General features: G+C 41.8%; 1 protein-coding gene across 3 annotated transcripts in view; it reads right to left on the bottom strand.

The window, feature by feature from the left end:
- Positions 1-23,663, bottom strand: part of LOC130930338 (gamma-aminobutyric acid receptor subunit gamma-3-like) — a 271,640-nt gene that overhangs the window by 5,176 nt on the left and 242,801 nt on the right. For 2 of the 3 annotated variants that reach the window (XM_057858229.1, XM_057858234.1), the window contains one exon: positions 10,190-10,386. In XM_057858229.1, coding sequence (XP_057714212.1) covers positions 10,190-10,386 — 197 coding nt within the window. Of the gene's footprint in view, positions 1-10,189; positions 10,387-23,663 lie in introns of those variants that run through there. The other variant, XM_057858243.1, reaches the window with a different exon arrangement.

The raw sequence follows: 23,663 nt of genomic DNA, 5'->3' as shown, positions 1-23,663 counted from the left end.
TATTTGTTGAGCTTTCAGTAAATGATACTGTAGCCATGCACAAATGCATGATGGGAAGTGGAACCATGACTGTGCGTAGTGCTACCAATTGATATATCTTTTTAATATATCTATAAATAACATAAGGTGTTAAGAAAAAGATCAATTGTTACCTTGCTTCCCCACATTGCTTCCTGTGATATTTTTAATCGTAGGGAGAGGGATTGTAAGGTTTTAGCCAATTAAAAAAGGCTGCAAAGGCTGCCAAAATTCACTCTATTCATTTTATGCTGCCTTTTATCTCTCTATATAGGTAAAACGGTGCCACTACAGATTGAGCGCGACAATGCGTGAGTGGGTCATGCAGCGCATGCATTAATTGCGTTAAATATTCTAACGTGATACATTTTTAAAAACATTAATTACCGCCGTTATCGGGATAAATTTGATAACCCTACCTTAAGCCTAAACTAAAGACTCTGGATGAGTGTAACATATTATGTCTGTAATGTTAAATACAATTAGAAAACGATTTAGTTAAAAAATATACTGTATATATATTAAAAAAAGGCATGGCCAATATTTTTTTGCCGATTCCGATACTTTGAAAATGACGTGATCGGACCCGATCCATCGAGACATCTCTAGTACAGAGTGTAATTACCAGACAATTGCACGAGTCACCATGATCCGAGTCACAAGTCCTGAGTCTTACCTGTTGTGGTCAAGTCAAGTCGAGTTGAGTCACGAGCTTATGTCGAGTCGTGTCAAGTGATAGGATAATTATGGAAGCGTTCATTATCTATTTGCTTAATTGCCTGCAATAAATATATGCTTTGTTCCTAATAAAAACTGCTTCGTAAAAACACCGGTTCAAAACAGCCTTCATTCCACAGGTCAAGATTGGACCAAGCGTCGTCCTTGCTTGCGCCCCAATTCTTTTTGACACACCTTTGTAGCTAAGGACATCCCAAAATAAAAAGAAATGAAGAAAAGGTTTAGGTTTAGAACGACTGTGGGCACTGTACGTCGTCTAGTATTTCAATGTATAGTTCTGCTTTTTCCTTGCAAGATTTTCAAAAAGATCAGTTCCTTCTCTCGTTATTTTGTGTAATATCTATAAATGTCCTCCTATGGATTTATATTTGAACTTGACATTTTAATGGTCCTTCGAGCCAGACTGCAATACAGGTAGTCCCCCGGGTTACGACGGACCTGATTTCGACTTTACCACGCCTGTGTGTCGTCGTTTAAAAAAAAACTGTTGATTTTTGTTTTGTGATGCATGCTTATAGCATAGAATACAGTTCCTGACAAAAGTCTTGTTGTTTATCCATTTTGTAGAAACATTTGCTAATAACCTGACTTTTAATTATTCAATTGGTTTCCGAAATGGCTCATATGAAAGCTAAGACCCTCCCAAATGATGTTGAATGTACAAAAATATATTTGTTTCACTGAAAAAAGATTGATCATTTAATGAAGACATAAAGGTCCAATTTTGGCAAGACAAAAGTTATGTCGCCTACAGAAAGTAGTGTGAAAATTGAACAAAAAAATGCACTTCAAATACAAAAATATGTTACATAACATAAGCGAATGAAGTAGTGGTGCTGTGAGATCCAAATGTCATATATTGTATGACTTCCACGTGCTTGAAGGACTGCATCCATGCAGTTCGGCAAGGATTCATACAATTTATTGACAAAGTCATCAGGAATATCAAAGAAAGCGGTCTTGCATGCCTCCCAGAGTTCATCAACATTCTTGGGTTTCGTCTTCCATGCTTCCTCTTTCATCCTGTTCATGTCTGGTTACTGGGCTGGCCAGTCCTGGAGGATCTTGATCTTCTTTGCCTTGAGGAACTTTGAGCTAGAGACTGAAGTGTGCGATGGAGCACCATCCTGCTGCAGAATTTGTCCAATTTTATGATTAGGAATGTAAGAGGCAGGTAAGATTTGTTGATATTTCAGACAATTTATGTTGCCTTCCACCCTGCAGATCTCTCGCACATCCCCATACTGGATGTAACCCCAGACCATGGTTTTGCCACCCCCAAACTTCACTGTTTTGTGGCAAAAGGTGGATTTTTCAGATGAATCTTCCATTGAATTACACCACAGTCGCTGCACATATTGCAGGAGACCTACTGGAGCCCGCATGGATCTGAGATTCACTCAGAAAACATTTATTGAAATATATACACACACATTTTTCTACTTTGCGGTTTTTCACTTATCGCAGTGGGTTCTGGTCCCCCATTAACCGCGAAAAACGAGGGACGGTAATGTGCACTTTGAGATTTGTTTTTCAAATGTAAAGTGCGTTATAAATAAAAAATGTATTATTTTATTATTATTATTATAATTAGGGTTGTCAAACGATTGAAATTTTTAATCGAGTTAATTACAGCTTAAAAAATTAATTAATCGTAATTAATCGCAATTCAAACCATCTATAAAATATGCAATATTTTTCTGTAAATTATTGTTGGAATTGAAAGATAAGACACAAGACGGATATATACATTCAACATACGGTACATAAGTACTGTATTTGTTTATTACTGTATAACAATAAATCAACAAGATGGCATTAACATTATTATTATTATCTCTTAAACCGATCCATGGATAAAAAGACTTGTAGATCTGAAAAGAAATTATATATTAAAACCCCTCTTAATGTTTTCAATTTGTTCAATTTTTAGAAAAATTTTCAATCAAAAAATAAACTAGTAGCTCGCCATTGTTTATGACAATAATTACACCATGCTCGCTCATTGTGCTGAAACCTATAAAATCATTTGGGCGGAAGCGCCAGCAGAGGGCGCCAAACACCAAAAAACAAGTAACAAGCGGACATTACTCTGCTGTCATTTTAATCATTTTGAGCGCGGCATGTGCTTTAATTGCTTCAAATATTTTAACGTGATTAATTTAAAAAATTACCGCCCGTTAACGTGATAATTTTGACAACCCTAATTATTATATAACCTCTTTGTACTGTTTATTGTGCATTTTCAATCGTGGTCAAAAAACTTGGGGCGAGTTTGTGATTTCTTTTGATGATGTTGATGATGTGCAGATGCTAACTGATACGTGCTAATCGTTTGTTATTGCTGTATGAGCAGCTACTTATGAACACATATTTGAATTGCTGTTATTGAAGATGAGATTGATTTAATTTTATTTATTTTAGTTTCATTCTGCAAGTGTTAATGTCATGAGCAGCTGAATAAAGTCAGCAAACCACAGGGACGTCTGACGTCGTCATTTCGAAGCTTAGCTTACTGTCTAGCTGGGACTTAGCTCCAACGTCTTGGCGAGGACAGTACAATGACGTAAAATACATGTTTTTGGATGGTTTAAAACAAACAAATAAAACATTTAGAGAGTGTTTTAAAGTATTTAATTGATTCCGACCTAAGCGGAAATTTGCAATAAATTGTTGGCTTTTGAGCATGTCGTTATTGGAGTTCTTTTACATACTCTGCGACCTGAAGGGAATAGTACATTTTCTCGTGTTTACTGTTTGACTATTTGTATTACTCTAACTCAATATAATCAATCAAGGAATAGTATCTTTTCTCATATTTACTGTTTGACTGTTTGTATTACTCGAACACACCCAATGTAGCATTTGTATCACAGTTTGAGAAAAACAAGCAGAATATATATTTGATATCATGAACAGTTGGACTTGAAATGATTAGAATTTGCAGCACCAAGACAACGGGCAGAAAAGGGCAGAACAAATACAGGATGCCTTCAGACCGCGGAAGCCCAACGCGTGTCATGCATCTGACTGAGCAAGATTGACGCTGACAACCAGGTGATAGGCAAGACATCTAAAAGCCCACGTATGCACCACCAAATCTCACAATCAGCCATTCTGGAAATTCCAGAACAAATTGTGGGACGTCTTGTCTTGCCACAAGGAACATCTAATACGGAGGAACGCAGGACCGAGAAATGAACACTCAGCACTCACGTGGCGCTGAGGATGGCAAAATCCTTAACTCTCGTTTCCCTGACAACAGTAACACCTGAATTCTCCTGTCCAATCCACAACAGACAATCATCCTAAACAAGGCCCAAACACAGACTCCTTCTGGACCACAGACTGCCTCATCAGAGCCTTTAAAAGACTGAATGTTTAAATTGTCGTTGTCATTTTTCTTGGGAATCTTTTGTTGACTTGTGATATCGTGACCCTGGATCCAGTTTGCCTCCTCGCCTGGGTTTCTCTGTGCCGTATGATTGCTGGCGACTTGGAATAAATTGTCAACTTGTGTTTCGAAGCCTTTTTTAAAAATGGAGTCAGTACAACGGGTTAAAACTGAGGTGGGAATTTGGCCTTTTAGCCGGGTTGTTGGGTTCTGCCGGCCCGGGTTGTTGGGTTCTGCCGGCCCGGGGTTTTGGAATTACGCTAGCACGGTTTCGGCGGTTTGGCTGATATGAGTCCATCAATCTGGCTAGAAGGTCAGATTCTTTCAGACCTGAAGGTTACTGCCATAAACAAGGAAAATGAATGTAATCTGTGTTATTAATATTGGTCATTCCAGATGATCTAAACCTCAGATTAGTTCCACAAAAGCAGTGGAAAAAAAGAAGAAGTAACTTCCAATTTGACTATGGGGTGCCGTTAGGGATATAATTCAGGATTACCTTTCACGCACACTAGTCAAACGTTCTCACATACACTACTGAAACGTTTTCTGCGGACGCATACATGTGAAATCCTCGCACGTATACATGTGAGACGCTCGCACACATACTTGTGAAAAATTTTTTGCGCACGCATACATTTGAAATTCTCGTACATATACATGTGAGACGCTCGCACACATACTTGTGAAAAAATTTTTGTTCACACATACATGTGAAATTCTCGCACGTATACACGAGACGCTTGCACGCATAGATGTGAAATCCAAGCACGCATACATGACATTTTTTGCGCACGTATAAATGTGAGATGCTCGCACGCATACATGTGAAACTTTTTTGCGCACGCATGCTATTGAAATTCTCTCACATATACATGTGAGACGCTCGCACGCATACATGTGAAATTCCCTGATGTTTACTGCCATAAACCAGGAAAATGAATTAAATACGTGTTATTAATATTGGTCATTCCAGATGATCTAAACCTCAGATTAGTTCCACAAAAGCAGTGGAAAAAAAGAAGTAACTTCGGACTTGATGATGGCAGGCCGTTAGGGACATAATTCAGGATTACCTTTCACACACACTCGTCAAACGTTCTCACACACACTAGTCAAACGTTCTCACACACACTACTAAAACGTTTTCTGCGCACGCATACATGTGAAATCCTCGCAAGTATACATGTGAGACGCTCACACGCATACTTGTGAAATTTTTTTTGTGCACGCATACATTTGAAATTCTCGCACGTATACATGAGATGCTCGCACGCATACCTGGGAAAAAATGTTTTTGCACGCATACATTTGAAATTCTCGCACGCATACATGTGACATTTTTTGCGCACTGATACATGTGAAATTGTCGCACGTATACATGTGAGACGCTTGCACGCATACATGTGAAAAATTTTTTTTGCGCACGCATACATTTGAAATTCTCGCACGCATACATGTGACATTTTTTGCGCACACATACATGTGAAATTCTTGCTCGTATACATGTGAGACGCTCGCAAGCATACATGTGAAATTCCCTGAAGTTTACTGCCATAAACCAGGAAAATGAATTAAATCCGTGTTATTAATATTGGTCATTTCAGATGATCTAAACCTCAGATTAGTTCCACAAAAGCAGTGGAAAAGAAGAAGTAACTTCCGACTTGACCTTGATGAGACGAGAACAGGCAAAGCAAGCTACTGGTTCATTGAATATATTGCCGAAGCTCGACTCGTTCAGCGGAGAAACAAAGTCTTTTATTAGCGGTGAGCCCCGAGTCTTCCATCCAAATGGCAGCGACGGCGGAGAGCAGCTTGAAAAGTAGACGTGCGCCGCTGCCACTGAATCAATGCTGACAGGTGCGGCAGCCTTGAGAACTCCCACGCAAAGCTCGGAGCGCTCTTCCAAACGGCAAGAAAGGTTGTCGAGCGGCACACTTTTGCTCATAATGACATGCACCTTTCGAGACAAGGCGCTCCAGACACGGTGCACTTTATATACGTACAAAGAAACACCCTCGTTCAACACTCGGAGGCTTTTCTGGTTGCTGGAAACACAACTCAATAAATCTTGGAGAATCACATACAACGTGGGTGTCAAATGTGAGGCCCGCGGGCCAGAAGCGGCCCACAACGGGGTCCAATTCTGGCTGACGGGTATTTTGTAGTTCATTCATACTGTACATGCTTTTATTTTGACATTGGTGCCTAAAACCAGAGTTTTGTGCTGTACTGCGGGGTTCACAGTCACATTCATTTGTGTCAAAAGGGAACTGACGTCTAGCGCAGTCAATGAATTAAAAAAGTGGCACGAAAATGCTCCAAAACTGAATCGAAGAGATCCGAAATCAACAGGAATTACCTTGTAATGCCTCGAAATTAACAGACCAATGAACGGGAAGTGTCCCATAAATGCTTTAAAATCAATAAAAAATGATACGGTCTGTACAGGAAGTGACCCACAAACAACAGGAATTAACCTTTTATCATATTTTGAGACGATTCGACTATATACAACAATTTGGCAAAGCGCAGATGACGAGAAATTAGTCTTTTAATCTGCCGGTTAGCCACGCCTGTCATGATAGCGCTGCAGCGCCCCCAGCTGGGGGATGACGTCGTCAGGGTCATGATTTCAACTGATTTAGAATTCAGCCCATTGAGGGGGGAAATTCAGAACGAGGAAAATGCGACGGACAGCATCAAAATGTCATGATTGTTGCAATCTCTCTACTCCAATATTTTTACAGGATATTTATTCTTTTTATATACAGTGGGGCAAAAAGTATTTAGTAAACCAACAATTGTGCAAGTTCTCCCACTTGAAAAGATTAGAGAGGCCTGTAATTGTCAACATGGGTAAACCTCAACCATGAGAGACAGAATGTGGGGAAAAAAAAAATCACATTGTTTGATTTTTAAGGAATTTACTTCCAAATTAGAGTGGAAAATAAGTATTTGGTCACCTACAAACAAGATTTCTGGCTGTCAAAGAGGTCTAACTTCTACCGAGGCTCCACTCGTTACCTGTATTAATGGCACCTGTTTTAACTCGTTATCGGTATAAAAGACACCTGTCCACAACCTCAGTCAGTCACACTCCAAACTCCACTATGGCCAAGACCAAAGAGCTGTCGAAGGACACCAGAGACAAAATTGTAGACCTGTACAAGGCTGGGAAGACTGAATCTGCAATAGGTAAAACACTTGGTGAACAGAAATCAACTGTGGGAGCAATTATTAGAAAATGGAAGACATACAAGACCACTCATAATCTGCCTCGATCTGGGGCTCCATGCAAGATCTCACTCCGTGGCATCAAAATGATAACAAGAACGCTGAGCAAAAATCCCAGAACCGCACGGGGGGAACCTAGTGAATGATCTACAGAGAGCTGGGATCACAGTAACAAAGGCTACTATCAGTAATACAAAGCACCACCAGGAACTCAAATCCTGCACGGCCAGACGTGTCCCCCTGCTGAAGCCAGTACACGTCCAGGCCCATCTGGTTCACTAGAGAGCATTTGGATGATCCAGAAGAGGACTGGGAGAATGTGCTATCGTCAGATGAAACCAGAATAGAACTTTTTGGTAGAAACACAGGTTCTCCTGTTTAGAGGAGAAAGAATACTGAATTGCACCATACCCACTGTGAAGCATGGGGGTGGAAACATCATGCTTTGGGGCTGTTTTTCTGTAAAGGGACCAGGGCGACTGATCTGTGTCAAGGATAGAATGAATGGGGCCATGTATCGAGAGATTTTGAGTGAAAATCTCCTTAGCAAGGGCATTGAAGATGAGATGTGGCTGGGTCTTTCCGCATGACAATGATCCCAAACACACAGCCAGGGCAACAAAGCAGTGGCTTCGTAAGAAGCATTTTAAGGTCCTGGAGTGGCCTAGCCAGTCTCCAGATCTCAACCCCATAGAAAATCTGTGGGGGGAGTTGAAAGTCCGTGTTGCCCAACGACAGCCCCAAAACATCACTGCTCTAGAGGAGATTTGCATGGAGGAATGGGCCTAAATAGCAGCAACAGTGTGTGAAAAGCTTGTGAAGAGTTACAGAAAACGTTTGGCGAATACGTTATTGCCAACAAAGGGCACATAACAAAGTATTGAGATGAACTTTTGGTATTGACCAAATACTTATTTTCCACCATGATTTGCAAATAAATTAGTCAAAAACCAAACAATGTGATTTTCTGTTTTTTTCCCCCCACATTCTGTCTCTCATGGTTGAGGTTTACCCATGTTGACAATTACAGGCCTCTCTAATATTTTCAAGTGCGAGAACTTGCACAATTAGTGGTTGACTAAATACTTATTTGCCCCAAGTATTTTCCCCAATTGCTAAATAAATATTATGGTCATGACAAATAATAGTTTTGTGCTAAATGGAATAGGAAATATTCAAAATGCATTTATTCAGTAGGACAAGGCAAATTTACTGTATAATGGTCAAAAACTGCCGACTTCTTGCACCTCCAGAGCAGTATTTTATGCCACCGGAGTTAGTCTGGCTTTTGTCATTTTCCTGCCCCGGCTTCAGAGAGCCTACACAAAACAGGAGGCGTGACAGCTAGCCGACATGCTAACCTGAACTGAGCAGCGTTTTCAAGTCTTATTCTCGCATTTTAAAACAAAAAAATCACACAAAACAACCACGGATCATATCACACAGCGTCGGGTTTGTCAGTTGTCTTTACTGATTGACCAACCCCCCGGCGGCGAGCAACTTACAGCTTGTCGATTCCCTGCTGCGGGCAGGAGTGCTCATTCAGTAGCTGGAGAATGACCGCCAAGCGGCTGTTCCAATTTTTTTCACCTTTTGAAAACGAAATATAGCATGAAACTACCCCAACTCATGTCACACGCATTGGCGAAGGTAACAGCTTTCACTGATCGGCCAGCCTCGGCGGCGAGCAAGTTTCGGCTCATCGTTCCCCTGCTGCAGGCAGGAGTGCTAGTTGCCGGAAGAAAATAAGCTGGAAAAGCCGATGTCGGGGGAGTGTGTGGTTGCCCAAGCCCAACCCGAGGATAGTGGTCTGTTGCCGGGCACACGAAGAGGGCAGAAGGGGCTGGAAGTCTGAATGATATGGACAACGCAGACGAGAGCGGGTGATTGCATGAGCAAAAGCCAAGTATAGCGCTCTCCCGGGGGCAGGCGAAGAGGACCGAAGAGGGTGTGTGACAATTACAGGTTACCTCCTATTCATTTCTGGTATCTCAGTGTCACTTAAGGTACACTTTGGATAACTTCCTGTTAATTTCTGAGCATTTCCAGGCCACTTCTGTTCATTGGTCACTTCCTGTTGATTTTGAGGCAATTCCAGGTTACTTCCTGTTAATTTCTGGTATCTCAGTCTCCCTGAAGATACATTTTGGATAACATCTTGTTGATTTAGGGTCACTTTGAGTTAATTTCGGGGCATTTCCGAGCCAATTGATGCTTATTGGGTACTTCCTGCTGATTTTGGGGCATTTCCAGGTAACTTCCTGTTGATCTAAGGCCACTTACACTTAGTTACAGGGCATTTTTTGGGTCACTTCTTTGTTAATTCATTGGCTGCCATTGACGTATTTTCCCTTTTGACAGGTAGGGGGCGCATGCACACAAAAGTGAGACAAGTGCAGTCTACAAATCTCTGGTTTTATGGGCACCAATGTCAAAATAAAAGCATGTGACTGTATATACCATAAGAATGAAATGTCATTTTGCTTTTAGGGCATTTCCGGGCCATTTCCTAGTTGTTTCCGCCCGCGGGCCACACGTTTAACACGCCTGACATACACATCACTGAAATAAACGATTGCTCATTTGTACACGGTTGCAACTTGGAACTCTTGACCTCTTTTGATCAGATAAACGAGTCCAATTCCTCATCGCAGACTCCATCCAGCAAGTCTGAACTCCTAAGAGCATCATTTGTCTTCATGAAAGGTTTTCCGAGGCAGATTTGTTGTTATGAATAGTTTATGAAGCTATAGAAAAGTCGGGCGCTTTTTGCCAGGAACCAAGGAGTAAATGGCTTACCAGTTTTTGCATCTTCGCCGGAGGTCTGCGTATACTATAGGAGCAGTAGTTGAGCATGGCGTACTCAATCATGGCGGCGAAGACGAAGAGGAAGCAGACGGTAACAAACAGGTCCATCGCCGTCACATAGGAGACCCGAGGGAGGGAATTCCGGGCCACTGTGCTCAATGTGGTCATGGTCAACACAGTGGTAATGCCTGAAAAAAATCAAAGTAAGGGTTTGGTCAGTGTTTATCTCAAAAGCGGCGGGGAGAGTAGCTAAAAATTTGAACTCGAGTAAGATTAGCGTTACTTCAACACAATAATACTCAAGGATAAACAGTCATCCTAAAAATTCACTCAAATACAAGTAAAAAAGTATTCGAGGAACGAATACTCAAGTAATTTAACTGCTGTGGTGACCCTTTATTATGATATAATTCACCCACCGAACTTGTGTGTGGGAGATGTTGTACGTCACAGTCACGTGACACAGACACTTAAGAGCCGTGTACGAGTTACAAGAGACACATGAGCCACCGAGCACGGCAACAAGACTCCATCCAACGTCTTACCGCTACACTGCTTACAATGTCATTCTTTTTGTTTTGTTTTTTAAACAAGGGTGGTTCATTTTCTTTTTATAATGTGTCATATTTAATAATAATAATAATAATAATACAGTGGTATGAAAAAGTATCTGAACTAGGGCTGCAGCGATCGAATATTTTAGTAGTCGATTAATCGATGGACTAGTTAGTTCGAATAATCGAGTAATCGGACAAGGAATATGAATAATTGAAATACCTGAGCTGAGCCTCAAACAGTATTTTATTTTATTTTATTTTTAAAATGAGGATCTATGAAGAACAAAAGAACATTTGGCTAACTTACAAAGAAAACGTCCGCTAGCTTAAATGCTATAAAATGCTTAAGTTTTCTTTTTTTTTTTTTTTTTTTTACAATGCTCTTAACAAAAAACGGCTAAATATACCTATAAACTAAAAAACATTAGGTCAAACAAAATCATAGCTTATGTTGGTCTTAACAGGGAGCAGTTGGATTCAGCCATGTGAAAAGAGGCAGACCAGAGGGCAGTGTATCCACCCTAATCAATAAAAGTAGATGCAAAGACTTTCAAAATAAACCATTACAACGCCACTTTAAACGAATACTCGAAGCAACAAAATTTAATTTGAATATTTTTTTCTAATCGAATACTCAAGTTAATCGATTAATCGTTGCAGCACTAATCTGAACCTTTTGGAATTTCTCACATTTCTGCATAAAATCATCAAATGTGAGCTGATCTTTGTCAAAATCACACAGATGAAAAAAAGAATGTGTCTGCTTTAACAAAAATCACCCAATCATTTACAGGTTTTCATATTTTTAATGAGGATATTCTTACTTTATTTCTCTTTTCTAATTCTAATATCTAGTTGACTTTTCATCACTAGTCACCCGGTGTTATCTAGAGGGGAGGGGCTACTTTTTCAGCCGCAGCCGCCTGACTATCCTGACCCCTGGCTGGATGGACGTCCTCATGTTGCCTTACTCCACTGCATCTCTACAAACTGGAACTCATTCTGCTTCTATCCATCATCAGTCCTGGTGCATCTATAGCCTGTCTGTCCTGAGAGTGGATCTGTCCTGATTGTGATTCTCTCCAAGGTTTCTCTTTTTTCCCATGGTTTTTTTTTTTTTAGCTTTTCCTTGCCGCCATGGAGGGTCTAAGGATGGGGGATGCCCAGGACATGGACTCCTCTCATTCATCTACTGTACCTGACTGTGTATCAAAATGACTCTGTAAAGCCCTCTGAGACAATCCTCTTGTGATATAGGGTTATACAAATAAAATTTAATTGATAGTATGCAAACAATGACAGAAGGGGGACAAATAGGTAAGTGAACCATCACATTTAATATTTTGTGCCCCCCCCTTGGCAGCAATAACTTCAAACTTGAAGGAATATGACCCTTTAGCCAGTCTGCCGGGATCATGCCAGCCGAACCGCGCTGGCGTAGCTCCAACGACCCAGGCCGGCGAAATCCGACAATCCATCCAAAAGGCCAAACACCGCACGTTCACCTTAGTCCAGTGGTTCTTACCCTTGCTAAAGTCACCGAACCCCACTAATGCACATGTGCATTCACTGAACCATTTGAAAGTTAATACAAAAAACATTTTTCAATTCAAAACCGATATAACTAAGCAAGCAAGGTGATATTTAAGTAAATTCCTGTTCAAATTCCTTCAAATTTCAAGTTTGCTACAAATACTTTTGCCTTTCGCGTTTGACTTTCAGGTTGGAAAAGGAATTTAAACTCATCTAAACCATTCCTGTTTTTCGTTTTTATGTATGTATTCTAATTTTACTGTTGCATCCTCGCATCACAGAGTATTTTCATTGGATCCAATTTACTGGTCAAACTACATTCCGACCCTCACCTAAGGTCAAGAGCTTTAGGTTGTGACCGAAATAACAAGATTCCGAATATAAGCGGCCGAACTGAGTTTCCCTCTGAACCATGTCTCGTCTCTCCCTTAGAAATAAAGTGAAAAGCTCGGTCATCAAGGAGAGCCTCGGAGTAGAGCTGCTGTTCCTCAGCATCGAGAGGAACCAGATGAGGTGGCTCGGGCATCTGATTAGGATGCCTCCTGGACGGCTCCCTGGTGAGGTGTTCCAGGCATGTCCCACTGGGAGGAGGCCGCGGAGACATGCTATGGAGACGATTCCCTGGCTGGCCTGGGAAACTTTGGGATCCTCAAAGAAGACCAGGATGAAGTGGCTGAGGAGAGGGAAGTCTGGGCTTCTCTGCTAGAGCTGCAGCCCCTGCTACCCGACCTCGAATAATTGGGAAAAAATGGATGGATGGATGGAAAATTAACAATTAATCAATTAATAGCCAATGCTGCCTGCAGGTCTGTTATACCTCTACATACCAAGTGCTAGTCAACCTTCCACTGAGCAAACCAGTTTCTCCTCCCATTAGAGACTAGCAGAGGAGCACCCAGAGGACTAGCAGTTGAAAGAAATGGAATAAAGCATGTAAACTGGAGGAAAACCTGTACAAAACCTAGTCTAAGATGACCATTTGACTTTGGTCAGTGTATGAAAATTGGGCCCTGTGTGTCTTAACCTCCGCAGAACCACAGACCGAACCCCTGGGGTTTGATCGAACCCAGGTTAAGAACCACTGCCTTAGTCTCAACCCTTTGTACTGACTCCATTTTGAAAGCTGGGAAAAGGCTTCGAAACATTCATTCATTCATTCATCTACTGATGTTGATAATTTATTTTGAGTCGACAGCAATGATACAGCACAGAGGGACTCAGCCGAGGATCCAAGGTCACCATACCACAAGTCAACAAAAGGTTCCCGAGAAAAAAATGACAATGCTTAGTTAAACATTCAGTCTATTTTAAGGATCTCGCAGGGCCGGCCGTGGGCACGAAGAAGGGTGTGTTTAGGATAATCTTCTATCGCAGTTTGGGCTGTTTAGTTTGTGTGTCACCGTTGCTGGGTCATGGTTAATGAGGCAATTGAGGTGGGAGCTTTGGCCTTCCTTGACGTCTGAGAGGCGATGAGCTATCAAACTTAGTTCTTCTTGTTCTCGGGTGTTGCTTTGGTAGGCTGTGGTGTCTTGGCCCCACCAAAGAGATAATGGAGTCTTTTCCTTTGCTGTCAGGCAAGGGCTGATAAGTCAGTCCGCTTCACTGTGTCAAACGGCATGGAGTATAGTCTGCTTGTTTCCTTAAACTATAGTTAAATGCTCTATTGTAACAAATGTGTTAGAATAATGCAAACAGTTATACGATGCCTATGAGAAAAGGTACTATCTCTTTCAAGCTGTAGATCAGTCTGGCACATGGATCAAGACTAATCTTGGCCCAATCTTCGCTACAAAACTGCTGGAGTTCAGTGAGATTCCCGGGTTGCCTGACATGAATCGCTGTCCTTAGGTCATGCCACAGCATCTCAATGGGGTTCAAGTCTGGACTTTGACTTGACCACTCAAGAACTTGTATTTTGTTCTTCTGAAACCATTCTGAAGTGTATTTACTTCTGTGTTATGGATCATTGTCTTGTTGCAGCATCCATCCTCTTTTTAGCTTCAACTGTCTGATAGACGGCCTCAGGTTTTCCTGCAAAACATCCTGATAAACTTTTGAATTCATTCTTCCATTAATGATTGCAGGTTGTCCAGGCCCTGAGGCAGCAAAACAGCCCCAAATCATGATGCACCCTCCACCATGCTTCACGGTGGGGATAAGGTGTGGTGAGCTGTACAAATTTTCCAGCACACATGACGTTGTATGTTACTCCCAAACAATTCAACTCTGGTTTCATCAGTCCACAAAATATTTTGCCAAAACGTCTGTGGAGTGTTTAAGTGCCTTTTTGCGAACATTAAACAAGTAACAATGTTTTTTAGACAGCAGTGTCTTCCTCCGAGGAGTCCTACCATGAACACCATTCTTAGGCCATAGTTTCACATATAGTTGATGTGTGCACAGAGATATTGGACTGTGCCACTGATTTCTGTAAGTCTTTAGCAGACAGTCTAGGGTTCTCTTTTACCTCTCTGAGTATTCTGCGCTACACTCTTGGCGTCATCTTTGGTGGCTGGCCACTCCTTGGGAAAGAAGCAACGGTGCCAAACTCTCTCCATTTGTAGACACCTTCTCTGAATGTTGATTGATAAACTTCTAGACCATGGGTGTCCAAACCTGTCCTCAAGGGCCGCTGTGGGTCCTGGTTTTTGTTCCTACCAATCGAGCACAGACAGTTTAACTAATGAAGTTTGTGCTAAATCAAGCAGCACCTGACTGCAATCAATTGGTTACACTTGTGAGACACCAGATTGGTGAAAAGATGTCGTCTTGTTGTGTAGGAATGAAATCCAGCACCCACTGCGGCCCTATGTGGAATAGTTTGGACACCACTGTTCTTGACTTTTAGAGATCTTTTCTCAGCTTTATACAAATCAACAATTGTTGTTCACAGGTTTTCAGACAACTCTTTTGACCGAGCCATGATGCCCATCAGACGATGCTTCTCATCAAGACAATTCTCACCAGTTGTGTGTTTTATCGTGGGCAGGTCAGCTTTAAACCATTTATCAATGATTGGGCTCACGCCTGACCAAAATTGTTTGGTAAAAATTGAATTCAATTGCTCTTTAAGTCTCCTTAGGCAGAGGGTTCACTCACTTATTTTACCCCCTTCTGTCATTGTTTGGCATGCTATTCTCAATGAAATATGAAAATCTACAAATGTTTGTGAGGTTTTAGTTAAAAGCAGACACTGATTTTACATCTGTGTGATTTTGACAAAGATCAGATCACATTTGATGCTGATTTTATGCAGAAATGTGAGAAAGCTTCAGATACTTTTTCATACCACTGTAGTAGCTAGTAAGCGGTCGTTCTCTAATTGTATTTCCGGTTGACACCATATGGGGTGCCTGATGACAGAGGTGAAAAAGGAGGGGGGGGGCCAGAAAGTAATGTGATTAGGTGGGGTGGAGCGTACACAAATCAGCAATGTGAGGTGTAGAACCAGTATTATGTGTTATATTACTTGTGTGGATATGATGACATCCTATTCTACGCTGCCTGATCACTAATCCTTGCAATGATAGTTTCTCTAATTAAGTGTGTCTAATTGCACCCAGTCATTCGTGTATCCCATCAGATGTGTAGTAGTCCTGCAGACAACTGGAAATGCTGCGCGGGGGCCAACCAAGGGTTTCTGAGGTGAAACTAACTGTCAGCGGTTTTCTGTGAAAAACAACTCCATTTATGGACATGATAGCATTAGGCGAGATGCATACTGACTTCAAAAGCCACCCGGCCCACCAGTCACCGCCGCAAAACCCCAACCAACACGGCACATTGCGGGACTCCTGCAGCTTACCAGACCCCGGGGCAGGACAGGAGCTTCACCTGGACCGGGCGACACCCCACGGACCGATTGGCACTCAGCCAGCGACCTGCACCGGACCCCAAGGAGGATACCCGGGCAGAAAAGACAGGAGAAGGCGGAAGCAGGAGAGCGCTGAGAAGCCACCGTGGTGTGGTGCGGGACCGGAGCCCCAATCTCCCACCCATTCCGCAACCAGCATAGTCCCAAGACATAGAGAAAAAGTGTTGGACCAACCTACCACCTTATTAGTGTGGCTGCCGGGTCCCCGACTGGCAGCCATTACCCAGCACAGTGAAGGGATTATGTCGGAAGGGTAGTGCAGTATATGCATGAAAACAGGAGCATAATCCCGCTTGACATACAACCATTAGATCCTGGAACGAAATTGGTATGTATAGGTACCACTGTACAAGCGATTTTAATTTTAAGCAAATCCAGACATACAGTGGGGCAAATATGTATTTAGTCAACCACTAATTGTGCAAGTTCTCCCACTTGAAAATATTAGAGAGGCCTACAATTGTCAACATGGGCAAACCTCAACCATCAGAGACAGAATGTGGGGAAAAAAAAAAACAGAAAATCACATTGTTTGATTTGGAAAGAATTGATTTGCAAATCATGGTGGAAAATAAGTATTTGGTCTATACCAAAAGTTCATCTCAATACTTTGTCATGTACCCTTTGTTGGCAATAACGGAGGCCAAACGTTTTCTGTAACTCTTCACACACTGTTGCTGGTATTTTGGCCCATTCCTCCATGCACATCTCCTCTAGAGCAGTGATGTTTTGGGGCTGTCGTTGGGCAACACGGACTTTCAACTCCCGCCTCACCCCGTGGCGTCAAAATGATAAGAACGGTGAGCAAAAATCCCAGAACCACACGTGGGGACCTAGTGAATGACCTACAGAGAGCTGGGACCACAGTAACAAAGGCTACTACTATCAGTAACACAATGCGCCGCCATGGACTCAAATCCTGCACGGCCAGACGTGTCCCCCTGCTGAAGAAAGTACACGTCCAGGCCCGTCTGCGGTTCGCTAGAGAGCATTTGGATGATCCAGTTGAGGACTGGGAGAATGTGTTATGGTCAGATGAAACCAAAATAGAACTTTTTGGTAGAAACACAGGTTCTCTTGTTTGGAGGAAAAAGAATACTGAATTGCACCATACCCACTGTGAAGCATGGGGGTGGAAACATCATGCTTTGTGGCTGTTTTTCTGCAAAGGGACCAGGACGACTGATCTGTGTAAAGGAAGGAATGAACTTGGCCATGTATCGAGAGCTTTTGAGTGAAAATCTCCTTCCATCAGCAAGGGCATTGAAGACGTGGCTGGGTCTTTCAGCATGACAATGATCCCAAACACACAGCCAGGGCAACAAAGGAGTGGCTTCGTAAGAAGAATTTCAAGGTCCTGGAGTGGGCTAGCCAGTCTCCAGGTCTCAACCCCATAGAACAGGGGTGACCAAACTTTTTGCAAAGGGGGCCAGATTTGGCGTGGTAAAAATGTGTGTGCGTGGGGGGGAGGGGGGGGGCACCTTGGCTGACGTCCTCTAGGTAGAACAATATATTCAAGCAAAATTTAGCAAGCCATTCAGTGTGTCACATTTGCTTTATTATTTTTTTAATGAATAATTTCAACAATCTCGCAACTAGCTTTTGTGACGATCTCTTTCGACTCTCGGGCTCTTGCGGAATACTACTGCTGTGAAATTAAACTAGCTTCAAGTTGCTTCAATTTCTCGCTGCGTATCTTCCCTGTAATCTAATCGTACATGTCGGCGTGTCTTGTTTGGTAATATCGCCTTACACTGAAATCTTTAAAAACAGCGACTGTCTCTTTACAAATGAGGCAAGACACAGTTGTTGCCTATTTTAGTGAAGAAATAGTCCAATTTCCACCTATCCTTGAAGCGTCGGCCGTCACAGTCAACTTTCTTTTTTGTTGTTGTTGATTGTCGCCATTTTAGAAAATGGAAGTAATGGGTCACACGGATGTCACATGTTGCTTAGCCCTTAAATACTTGCAACATGAAGCAATTATCAGAGAATCCCAAAATTTGAAAAATAAGGTCCGAATGAAACTTATTTTTCAAATTTGTAAAAAGAAAAGTCAAAATGAATACGTGTAATAAGCGCTCTAATATCTATAACCCATGCTAAATCATGTTTTTTTTTCTCATGGAACCTGTAGATGCATGTGTTGACTTGCATCCATCATTTTTTTTTCAAAAAGAAATGTCAAAATTCTAAATTAGTCTCAAAATCATGAAATTTTAGACGTATCAAATGTGATACATTTGGCAATAAAGAGTTAAAGTGCTGCTGCCTTCTAGTGGGTAAATGAGGAGCAGCATTTCGTGTGTAAGCTACTTCATACGCTGCAGTACAACTGACCAATTAAGTCTGTGTGCAGGCCAGACGTTATTGATTTTATGACAGAGGCCGGGGGCCGGATGAAATTTGACCACGGGCCGCATTTGGCCCCTGGGCCGGACTTTGGACATGTCTGCAATAGAAAATCTGCGGAGGGAGTTGAAAGTCCGTGTTGCCCAACGACAGCCCCAAAACATCACTGCTCTAGAGGAGATCTGCATGGAGGAATGGGCCAAAATACCAGCAACAGTGTGTGAAAAGCTTGTGAAGAGTTACAGAAAATGTTTGGCCTCCGTTATTGCCAACAAAGGGTACATAACAAAGTATTGAGATGAACTTTTGGTATTGACCAAATACTTATTTTCCACCATGATTTGCAAATAAATTCTTTCAAAATCAAACAATGTGATTTTCATTTTTTTTTTTTTTTTTTTTTTTTTTTTTTTTTTACACATTCTGTCTCTGATGGTTGAGGTTTACCCATGTTGACAATTACAGGCCTCTCTAATATTTTTAAGTGGGAGAACTTGCACAATTAGTGGTTGACTAAATACTTATTTGCCCCACTGTATTTGTTTTTTCTGTTTGTTTTTTTAGTCCAGTGCGGCTCTTTCAACATTTCGGGTTGCCGACCCCTGCCTTAGACTGCAACATCAACACGGCTTTTATTTATTGAACGATGCTTTCAATGAAAGCTTCTGAATGAATCCTGCGTCAGTAGCACTTTGTAAAATGGGGCACGTGAGCCTTTCATAAAGTCAAAGGGATCTTCTCAATGAACGACACGAACAAAAAGCCATCGACTGGGTCGAGTTTCACAGTCATCCATTCGCACGTGTCCCAATTTTGCCATCGCTGGCTTTTTCTACTCTTCCTACCCTATTCTTCTTCCCCCAGCATTTTTTCATTCTCTTCTCCCTCGCTACACGTCTTTCATGGCACTGTTTTCACCCAGCGTTTCCATAGAGACAAGTTGCTCCTTTCTATTTCGAGCTACCTACGAGTCGAGTGCTCGTCTTGGGCTCTCTCCCCTCACTCATTACATTGAAGGTAAATGAACAACTCTAGCCTGCTTCTTCCTCAAACGCAAACGCTCGCGAGGAGCGCCGGACGGTTTTCGTTGCAGTCTGGCTGTTGGCCATCAAATTAAGCCAACTAATCTTATTTTTACGCTTTCATTCACTCTGGGAATTGTCTCGCTGTGATGCCATGGTAACCAAAAGAGATGCCCCGTCTCTACAGACTGTCAAGAACAACCTGTGGCGAGACAGAAGCAACAGCAGTTTGACAGAGCACGTACTGCCTTTCAAAACTACTGTATATTCCTTCTTTTTTTTGTCAGCAAACATATCAGGTGATTGAAATGTATGAGACAAGAACTACAATGCTGGCCAAAAGTATTGGCACCCCTGCAATTCTGTCAGATATTGCTCAATTTCTCCAAGAAAAGGATTGCAATTACAAATGCGTTGGTAGTAGTATCTTCATTTATTTTGCTTGCAATGAAAAAACACAAAAGAGAATGAAAAAAAAAAATTAATCATTGTCATTTTACACAAAACTCCAAAAATGGGCCGGACAAAAGTATTGGCACCCTCAACCTCATACAGTGCCTTGCAAAAGTATTCGGCCCCCTTGAACCTTGCAACCTTTCGCCACATTTCAGGCTTCAAACATAAAGATATAAAATTTTAATTTTTTGTCAAGAATCAACAACAAGTGGGACGCAATCGTGAAGTGGAACAAAATTTATTGGATAATTTAAACTTTTTTAACAAATAAAAAACTGAAAAGTGGGGCATGCAATATTATTCGGCCCCCTTGCGTTAATACTTTGTAGCGCCACCTTTTGCTCCAATTACAGCTGCAAGTCGCTTGGGGTATGTTTCTATCAGTTTTGCACATCGAGAGACTGATATTCTTGCCCATTCTTCCTTGCAAAACAGCTCCAGCTCAATGAGGTTGGATGGAGAGTGTTTGTGAACAGCAGTCTTCAGCTCTTTCCACAGATTCTCCATTGGATTCAGGTCTGGACTTTGACTCGGCCATTCTAACACCTGGATACGTTTATTTTTGAACCATTCCATTGTAGATTTGGCTTTATGTTTTGGATCATTGTCCTGTTGGAAGATAAATCTCCATCCCAGTCTCAAGTCTTGTGCAGATACCAACAGGTTTTCTTCCAGAATGTTCCTGTATTTGGCTGCATCCATCTTCCCGTTAACCATCTTCCCTGTCCCTGCTGAAGAAAAGCAGGCCCAAACCATGATGCTGCCACCACCATGTTTGACAGTGGGGATGCTGTGTTCAGGGTGATGAGCTGTGTTGCTTTTACGCCAAACATATCGTTTTGCATTGTGGCCAAAAAGTTCAATTTTGGTTTCATCTGACCAGAGCACCTTCTTCCACATGTTTGGTGTGTCTCCCGGGTGGCTTGTGGCAAACTTTAAACGAGACTTTTTATGGATATCTTTGAGAAATGGCTTTCTTCTTGCCACTCTTCCATAAAGGCCAGATCTGTGCAGTGTACGACTGATTGTTGTCCTATGGACAGACTCTCCCACCTCAGCTGTAGATCTCTGCAGTTCATCCAGAGTGATCATGGGCCTCTTGGCTGCATCTCTGATCAGTTTTCTCCTTGTTTGAGAAGAAAGTTTGGAAGGACGGCCAGGTCTTGGTAGATTTGCAGTGGTCTGATGCTCCTTCCATTTCAATATGATGGCTTGCACAGTGCTCCTTGAGATGTTTAAAGCTTGGGAAATCTTTTCGTATCCAAATCCGGCTTTAAACTTCTCCACAACAGTATCTCGGACCTGCCTGGTGTGTTCCTTGGTTTTCATAATGCTCTCTGCACTTTAAACAGAACACTGAGACTCTCACAGAGCAGGTGCATTTATACGGAGACTTGATTACACACAGGTGGATTCTATTTATCATCATCGGTCATTTAGGACAACATTGGGAGATCCTCACTGAACCTCTGGAGTGAGTTTGCTGCACTGAAAGTAAAGGGGCCGAATAATATTGCACGCCCCACTTTTCAGTTTTTTATTTGTTAAAAAGTTTAAATTATCCAATAAATGTTGTTCCACTTCACGATTGTGTCCCACGTGTTGTTGATTCTTGACAAAAAAATTAAATTTCATATCTTTATGTTTGAAGCCTGAAATGTGGCGAAAGGTTGCAAGATTCAAGGGGGCCGAATACTTTTGCAAGGCACTGTACATTCAACATACAGTACATAAGTACTGTATTTGTTTATTAAGACAATAAATCCTCAAGATAGCATTTACATTATTCACATTCTTTCTGTGAGAGGGATCCACGGATAGAAAGACTTGTGACTTTGTATATTGTGACTAAATATTGCCATCTAGTGTATTTGTTGAGCTTTCAGTAAATGATACTGAAGGCCATGCCCAATGCATGACGGGAAGTGGAACCATGACAAGTGAAACCACGACTGTGCGTAGTGCTACCAATTCATATGTCTTCTCTGCGATGGGATCTAACTTAAGGTGTTAAGAAAAAGATCAATTGCTACCTTGCTTCCACACATTTCTTCCCATGATATTTCTAATTGTAGGAAGAGGGATAGTAAGGCCTTAGCTAGTTAAAATAAGGTTCCAAAGGCTGTCAAAATACACTCTACTCAACTTACGCTCTCTTTATAGGCAAATTGGCGCCATTACAGATGGAGCATGACAATGCGTGAGTGGATCGTGCCGCACATGCATTAATTGCGTTAAATATTTTAACGTGATACATTTAAAAAAATAATAATTACCGCAGTTATTGGGATAAATTTGATAACCCTACCTCAAGCCTATACTAAAGACTCTGGATTAGTGTAACATATTATGTCTGTAACGTTATATACAATTACAAAATGATTTAATAAAAAAAAATTAAAAAAAAGGCATGGCCAATCTTTTTTTGCCGATTCCGATACTTTGAAAATGACGTGATCGGACCCAATCGATCGGGATGCTGATCGATCGGGACATCTCTAACTGGCACCCTCAGCCTCATACTTGGTAGCACAACTTTTAGACAAAATATCTGCAACCACTTCCAGTATCCATCATTGAGTTTCTTACAATGCTCTGCTGGAATTTCAGACCATTCTTCTTCTTCTTCTTACAACTGCTCCAGGGCTCTGAGATGTGAAGGGTGCCTTCTCCAAACTGCCATTTTCACATCTCTCCACAGGTGTTCTATGGGATTCAGGTCTAGACTCATTGCTGGCCACTTTAGAAGTCTCCAGTGCTGTCTCTCAAACCATTTTCTAGTGCTTTTTCAAGTGTGTTTTGGGTCATTGTCCTGCTAGAAGACCCATGACCTCTGAGGGAGACCCAGCTTTCTCACACTGGAGCTAAATTGTGCTGCAAAATTTGTTGGTAGTCTTCAGACTTCATAATGCCATGCACACAATCAACCAGCCCAGTACAAGAGGTAGCAAAGCAACCCCAAAAATTCAGGGAACCTCCACCATGTTTGACTGTGGGGACCGTGTTTTTTTCTTTGAAGGCCTTGTTTTTTTCCCCTGTAAACTCTTTAGTTGATATCTTTTCCCAAAAACCTCTACTTTTGTCCCATCTGACCAAATAACATTCTTCCAAAACGTTTTTGGCTTTCTCAGGTCAGTTTTGGCAAACTCCAGCCTGGCTTTTTTATATTTCTGAGTCAGAAGTGGGGTCTTCCTGGGTATCCTACCATGGAGTCCCTTTTCATTCAGACGCGGACGGATAGTACGGGTTGACACTGTTGTACCCTCGGACTGCAGGACAGCTTGAACTTGTTTGGATGTTAGTCGAGGTTCTTTATCCACCATCCGCACAATCTTTCGTTGAAATCCCTCGTCAAATTTTCTTTTCTGTACACATCTAGGGAGGTTAGCCATTGTGCCGTGGGCTTTACACTTACAGTATTGATGACACTGCGCATGGTAGATACAGGAACATTCAGGTCTTTGGAGATGGACTTGTAGCCTTGAGATTGCCCATGCTCCCTCACAATTTTGCTTCTTGAAGGGAAAAGGTACCGTCATCGCACACACCATATAATTGTTTGCATTAGTCTAACACATTCATCTAACTATTGTTTAAGCAGACTCCACTACATGCCCTTTGAAACTGTAAAGTGAATCACCTTATCCGGGCTAATGAGGGGGAGATGAGAA

This window comes from Corythoichthys intestinalis, chromosome 2 (assembly GCF_030265065.1).
Source record: "Corythoichthys intestinalis isolate RoL2023-P3 chromosome 2, ASM3026506v1, whole genome shotgun sequence".
In the NCBI taxonomy this organism is placed as follows: domain Eukaryota; kingdom Metazoa; phylum Chordata; class Actinopteri; order Syngnathiformes; family Syngnathidae; genus Corythoichthys; species Corythoichthys intestinalis.
The sequence above is the reverse complement of the archived record's forward strand: the minus strand, read 5'-3'. Positions and strand labels throughout refer to the sequence as shown.